This window comes from Zingiber officinale, chromosome 2A (assembly GCF_018446385.1).
Source record: "Zingiber officinale cultivar Zhangliang chromosome 2A, Zo_v1.1, whole genome shotgun sequence".
Lineage (NCBI taxonomy): Eukaryota > Viridiplantae > Streptophyta > Magnoliopsida > Zingiberales > Zingiberaceae > Zingiber > Zingiber officinale.
The window spans coordinates 98,972,479-98,979,261 of record NC_055988.1 but is presented as its reverse complement, the minus strand read 5'-3'; the positions used below and the strand labels follow the sequence as shown (position 1 = coordinate 98,979,261).

The following is a 6,783-nucleotide window of genomic DNA, read 5'->3' as shown; positions in this document are numbered from 1 at the left end:
AGGGATGCTAAGAAACAAAGTCTCCTATCTCTCCTTCTTCCTCTAACAAGATCCGACCACCACCAAGCTCCTTGAGATGAGATGCTGCCGGCCACCAATGAAGAAGAATAGGAGATGATGAAGGATGAGAGGGTCGGCCACACCACCAAGGAATAGAAGAGAGGAATACTAGATTATGTGTTATATGGTGAGACACCTCTACCATCTCTTTTATATTCCTTAGTCTTGACAAATAAGGAAAGTTTTATAAATAAAATTTCCTTATATTCCTTGCTTATGTTTAAGAAGGAAAATTTAATTAAAATTTCCTTATCAAACTTCTAATGGTCGACCCTTACAATCTCCTCCAAACAAAGAAAGTTTTAAACACAAAATTAAAACTTTCTAATTTGTTTCCGGAAATTTTTAATAAAAATTTCTCTTTTAAAAATTCCCTTTATGGTTGATCATAAAAGGAAACTTTTATAAATTAAAATCTCTCTTTTAAAACATGTGGATGATTTACAAAAAGGAAAGTTTTATCTAAAATTAAAACCTTCCTTTCAATCTACAAATAAGGAAAGATATCAAATCTTTTCTTAATTTTTTATAGAAACTATAAAAGGAAAGATTTAAATTTTAAAACTCTCTTTTAAAATCATGAGGATGATTAAAAAGGAAAGTTTTATCAAAAATTTAAATCTTCTTTTTAACTACAAATAAGGAAAGATATCAAACTTTTCTCTTAATCTTTTGTAGAAAACTATAAAAGGAAAATTTTAAATTTTAAACTCTCTACTAAAACCATGGCTTCCACATAAGAAAGATTTTAAAAATTAAAATCCTTTTATTGTGTTGTGGTCGGCCACCTAAGCTTGGGTTCAAGCTAGGGTTGACGACCTCTTGAAACCAACTTACCTTGGTTTGGCCAGCCCTAGCTTGGGCTCCAAGCTAGGCTTGACCGACCATCTTAAGGTGGATAAGAAGGTGGGTATGGGTGGGTATAACACTTTATAAATAAGAGACTACGACAGGGACTGAGAGGAGGAATTGGTTTTGGTCTCCCGATGAACTTGAGCTTCCCGTGTTCGCCCCGAACATCCAACTCGAGTTCATCAATAATATCTCATTCCACTAAAGAGTTATTATTGAACTACTGCACCAATCTCATATTACTATATGGGTTCTTCTTTATCATGAGTGTGTTAATCTCGCTGTGTTTAATATATCGAATGTCCACTAATTAAATGAGTTACTGACAACTCACTTAATTAATATCTAGCTCCAAAAGTAGTACCACTCAACCTTATCGTCATGTCGGACTAAGTCCACCTGCAGGATTTAAATGACAATCCTTATGAGCTCCTCTTGGGGGACATTATCAACCAAGATTACTAGGACACAGTTTCCTTCTATAATCAACAACACACACTATAAATAATATCATTTCCCAACTTATCGGGCCTCTTGATTTATCGAACTAAATCTCACCCATTGATAAGTCAAAGAAATAAATATTAGATATATGTGCTTGTTATTATAGCAGGATTAAGAGCACACACTTCCATAATAACAAAGGTCTTATTCTTTTATTCAGTGAGTATAAAAAAAACTTACCTTAAATGGTCCTGCTCAATACACTCAAAGTGTACTAGTATAATTTTATAGTTAAGATAAACTAATATCAAATTACACTATGACTATTCCAATGATTTGTTCCTTTTTATCTTAGTCGTGAGCTACTATTTATAATTTATAAATGATTGATAACATGATCTTCTGTGTGTGACACCACACACCATGTTATGTACAATATAAATTAATTGAACAACCACACTTAACTTATAAATGTAGATATTTGATTAATATGATTCCTATTTCTAAGTAAATGGTTATACAAAAAGCTAGACTTTTAATATACATTCCAACATGTCTAATGACTAGTGCATGCAGTGTTGCCACCATGAAGTATGAGATTCAAATCTCGGTAAAGTCGAGGTAAATGTCTCCCTTATGTGCTAGTCACTATTCCAAATACTAGTAGCTGCCCGTAATTTACCTCCTTCGTATTGGCCCTGAGACATATTGGCAGGGGTGCTGGGGGCGAACATATTCACCTTTTGCCACCATGGAAGGGGTAAAATGAGGTACTGAGTTTGAGCCCTCTTAGCAACATATTAATATTGCCCGTGGTACCGTATTCGAGCCCTTTTAGTAACAGTGTGGTACTATGTCTCTCCAAAATATCTCTTCAGGGGTTTATGGAGTATGGGATCGCTCTACGATAAAGCCAGCCACATTAAAAAAGTTTATCCGACATAGTTTTGTCCTATCGGGAGGCGGTGCGGTGGTTAAAGTACGGGGTGTTGTCACATAAAGTCTTGAGCTCAAAACTTGACTATCCGAGAAGGCCTCCTCCCATGTCTTGCCACTTGTATTAATGGCTAGTAGCCACTCGTGATTTACCTCCTCCGTATTGACCTAGGGACGGATTGACGGAGGTGCTTAGGAGTAAACGAATCACCTTTTGCCATATAGAAGGGGTAAAATGAAAAATAATTTTTTTGAGAAAGCTGGAAGGGGTAAAATGGAAAACAAATTTTTGTGAGAAATCTGAAAGTTAGATTTTTTTTTTTTAAAAAAATCGTAATTTTAAATGCTTTGGTCAATCGTCGAAGATTTAATGAGCTTTTTTATGGTTAAAATTATAATATGAAATAAATATAATGGTGCGTTTAGGAGTTTATTCATACAAGGCTATGCCTTGAGAACAAATTAGTATTTATATTGGGCTCAAATTTCATAGATGAGAAGCCCAATTCGTAAAGAAGAGCCGTCGCGAGTTCATCAGGAATCGAAATCGCCGAAAAGAAGGGCCTTGAACCTTGATCCCCTCAGCCTCCTTTTCCTCTTCATCTCCTTCCGATCCTGCTACGAAGGCAGACATGGCGGCGTCTCTCAGGCTACTTCGCCTCGTCCTGGCGCGCTCTGCTTCCCTCTCTCAAACGAGATCATTCGCATCAGATGCCCTCGTAGAGGTGGCGCCCGGCGAGATCGGAATCGTGTCCGGGATCCCAGAAGAGCACCTCCGTCGCCGAGTACGATTTGACTTAGATCTTATTTCTCTCTTTTGTTTCCTAGTTTTTCATTAAATCTTTTGGTCCATATGCTATACGATGAGGAATTTGTGGAGTTGATAGGTGAATGCCGGATTAGCGATTTTGTGGTCAAAATATTGGTTTTTGATATTAGATTTTCTATTTCTTTCCTCCGTCTGTTGTTTTTTTTACAATTTATTCTCAATTTTTGTCTATTAGTACGAGTTCAGAAAAGAAAAATATCTAAAGTTAGGGTTTGTGGTGTTAATTTAGATACATTGTCAATGGTTGTGCTCAGAAGTTTTTGCATTTTCTCTTACATAATGTAAAAGAGAAAGAATACATAATTTCTGTGGACTAAGCCAAACACTTGCTTTTTAATCGGTTAATTATTTGAGTCTCTTTTTCCCAATTGTCTGTAAGCTCTTTATTATTATTTTTATTTTATTTTATTTTCACATGTTGGAATGCTCTTGCTTATAAACCTTTCTGGTTCTACATTGGGATTCTAAAATTCTATCCCACTGTATTTGAGAATTTTCTCAAAGAGAATCTTGAAAATTATTAACATCCTGAGTTTTGCTGCTATTAACATGGTTGTCTGTTCAAAATAGCTTTAGCATATCATGAAGCCTTTTTTTTTCATCATTGGCTGTTTTAAATGTTTATAGCTTCTCACATGCTTCAACCTTTGCGTTTTTTATTTCCTTTTGAGGAGAATTGATTAAATGCCTTTGCAGATCATAATATATTCGCCTGCTCGGACTGCGGGTCAACAAGGTTCTGGAAACGTCGGGAAATGGAAAATCAATTTTGTATCAACGCAAAAGTATGAATATTGTCTACTATGTTTATCAATTGAGAATCTAATTGACACTATTTTAATAGCCTAGGTGGAATGTAAAGTTGGAGAATATAGAATTCTCTAAACATCATATGTTAACAATGTGTCCAGCTTGCTCCAGGAACTGTTGGCGTGTTTAGAAAATGAATACAAACACCTTTTCTCATGGAATATTAGTTAACATAACACTGTTTTTGGTTTCTCAACCTGCAAATTATTTATTTTCAAACAATCATACTTTGGTTCTTTATATGTGTTATTATGATGTGGAATTAAATTTTTTTTAGATTTAATTACCTGTCTTTAAAACATCTACTTCTTGGCCTTTTAAATTTTGCATTCTTAATTCCTTTTTTCTGCCTCTTTTCAATCTCCAAAGGCGATTCGATTGACTAAACCATTGACCAGAATTACTTGACTAGTTACATCATAATTCTGACTTCTTATAATTTATAGATGGGAGAACCCATTGATGGGTTGGACATCAACTGGAGATCCCTATTGCATGGTAGGTGAAGCTGGATTAACTTTTGACAGCGAAGAGGCTGCAAAAGCATTTGCTGTGAGGCATGGATGGGATTATGTGGTATGATTGTTCACTCTCCATTAACATTTTGAAAGATGGTCACTCTTCATTTTTTTGTCAATTCAAATAGTCTGAATGAACACGTCTTGATGATGATGATGATGAAATGAAATTGTAGAAACATTATTGCACAATGCAGTTTGATATTGAACAAATCATGAAATGAAAGTTTGTCTAAGCAGAGTACTCTTGTATTAGATACACCTTTGGTACCCCTGGTTACGTGAAGTATAATGGAACTTAGTGATACCAGTATGGTTTCCTTGTTGTCATTGCATTTCCAATTGATGCATGAAGTCTAATCATTCATTTCCAATTGTGGTCAAGTGGGCTTGCAGTTATGGATATAAACAATGACTATATTTATACTTGTGTGTCATTTCCCTATTAAGTTGAGTTCATGTGAAGGAAAGTGTGCTTCCTGTAGTTCAATGCGATAAACATCATTTATTCTGTGCTTTCATCCTTCACATACCATAATTCACTGCATGTTGAGTTGTTTACAAAGCCCTAGTCTAATTGCATGCATCTTACCTTCTTAAGAATCACCAATTGTGAATGTGCTTGCTTTCTGGATTATTGATTTTAACGTTTGAAATTAATTGTATTGCCTTGAACAACAATAGTTGTGCGGTTGAAGCTGACATTATTGTCGAATGGTTGATTTTTACCAATTCATATTTTGTATGAACTGGCAAGAAAAGTTGGCATTTTTGGCCAATCCAGATCCTCAAAGGTTTGGTGGAATTCATTGTAATCATCAGGACATAACTTGTTGGCGCATCCTTATCATTACAATCTCCAAGATCATTCGGATTGTATAAGATTTTCATTGACTGTAGCTTTAGATTTTTTTTCTAGTACCATTGGAGTTCTTATATTAGTTCTTTACTGTGGTTGGGAAAGTTCTTTGTTATTGGCCATGAATCCCTGGTTGTTTTATTCATTGTTTGGAGAGCTTACGAGTATCAAAACAATGTTCTCCATTACAACAGATACATAAATTGAGCAGATTTTTTCTGCTTCAAGCTACTCTGAAAATTAGAATTCATAGAATTGAGCTCATTTATTTATGTTGTTACATATGGATGTATCTTTGCAATTTATAGCGATTTTAGTAGGGTTATTAATCTATTTAAATATCTGATATTTCTTCATATGTTTAATACAGGTGAGAAAGCGCCACACTCCTCTTTTAAAGGTTTGTTATCCTATTTTAAAGTTTTGTGCCTACATGCTATTCTCTTTTTAGATCACGTTTGGGCTATTTGTGCTAGACTAACTTGTTTCAAAGCACACTATTGTCTTATTGGTTTCTCTAGCCCTTGGCTTTAGCATAGGGCCTCGTTCTAGTAATTCGTATTCGGTTGGAAAATTAACTTCCTTCTTTTCAGCCTCATATTTGGAATCCCTCGCATATCCCTTCCCTAAGTTCATCTGATCCTGAGATAAAGAGTATTTTGCTAGCCTTTTCTCTTCCTGACTTTCTTATCATTTGGCCATGGATATTACTATGCTACTAGTTAATGGAAAGGGTAACTATAATTGTTTTATTTTTGTCATTGATTGGTACACATGCAATAATAAAATAATATAAAATTTATTTAAATATAAATGATGGTATAATAGGGATAGAACTCAAAGACATAGAAGGATCTTATCTCATCTTTTGGGATAAAACTTAATTGTTATTGTTGTATTGGTATATATACTTTCAAATGCTATTAAATGAAATGCACTTTTGTTTCGTAAATTTCTATTCTTAAGCTTTTTCCTTGTTTGTACAACTTGATGAGTAGTTGAATTCCAAGTTTGAGCTGATCTCTCAAATCTGTCATTGTGATTTTGTGTCCTTGTGCAGCCCAAAGCCTATGCAGACAATTTCAAGTGGAAGGGTCCACCCAAAACTGAGAAAGCCTAGGTGAATCGTGTCGTCCAACATGTAGCCTTTCCGAGTTCACCATTTGTATCCCAGAGCATGATGATATAAATCGATGTCGTTCTTGAGAATAAATAACAACTAGAAACCTTTTTGCGTTTTGCATCTACTTTTTGGATGCTATCTTAAACTTGTGTTATGCCACAAGAAATGAAAAGCTCCGATGTCAACTTTTCATGTTGCAAACATAAAGACATGCATTTTTTATATTTATTTTTTTCTTTGTGTTTCGATCAAAATTTAGTGTGAAGAATTGGAGCAATTGTTTGTAGTCTTTAATTAAAATTATTTCATGTCGGTCACTGGCAGGAGCTCGGGAAGGAAATTATTGTGAAAA

The 6,783-nt window shown here is 34.7% G+C and overlaps 1 protein-coding gene across 1 annotated transcript; it reads left to right on the top strand.

Annotated features, from left to right (window-relative positions):
* The first annotated feature begins 2,783 nt into the window (after nt 1-2,783).
* On the top strand, nt 2,784-6,659 carry LOC122041678 (NADH dehydrogenase [ubiquinone] iron-sulfur protein 4, mitochondrial-like). Its single transcript, XM_042601445.1, has 5 exons — nt 2,784-3,077; nt 3,818-3,906; nt 4,378-4,507; nt 5,679-5,708; nt 6,369-6,659. The coding sequence occupies exons 1-5, from the start codon at nt 2,925-2,927 to the stop codon at nt 6,426-6,428; spliced, it is 462 nt and encodes a 153-aa protein (XP_042457379.1). The 5' UTR covers nt 2,784-2,924; the 3' UTR covers nt 6,429-6,659.
* The last annotated feature ends 124 nt before the right edge of the window (nt 6,660-6,783 follow it).

Coding starts and splice junctions, on each gene's coding strand:
- LOC122041678 (XM_042601445.1), top strand. CDS start 2,925: ATGGCGGCGTCTCTCAGGCTACTTCGCCTCGTCCTGGCGCGCTCTGCT. Junction 3,078..3,817: donor AAGAGCACCTCCGTCGCCGA/GTACGATTTGAC, acceptor ATGCCTTTGCAG/ATCATAATATATTCGCCTGC. Junction 3,907..4,377: donor AATTTTGTATCAACGCAAAA/GTATGAATATTG, acceptor TATAATTTATAG/ATGGGAGAACCCATTGATGG.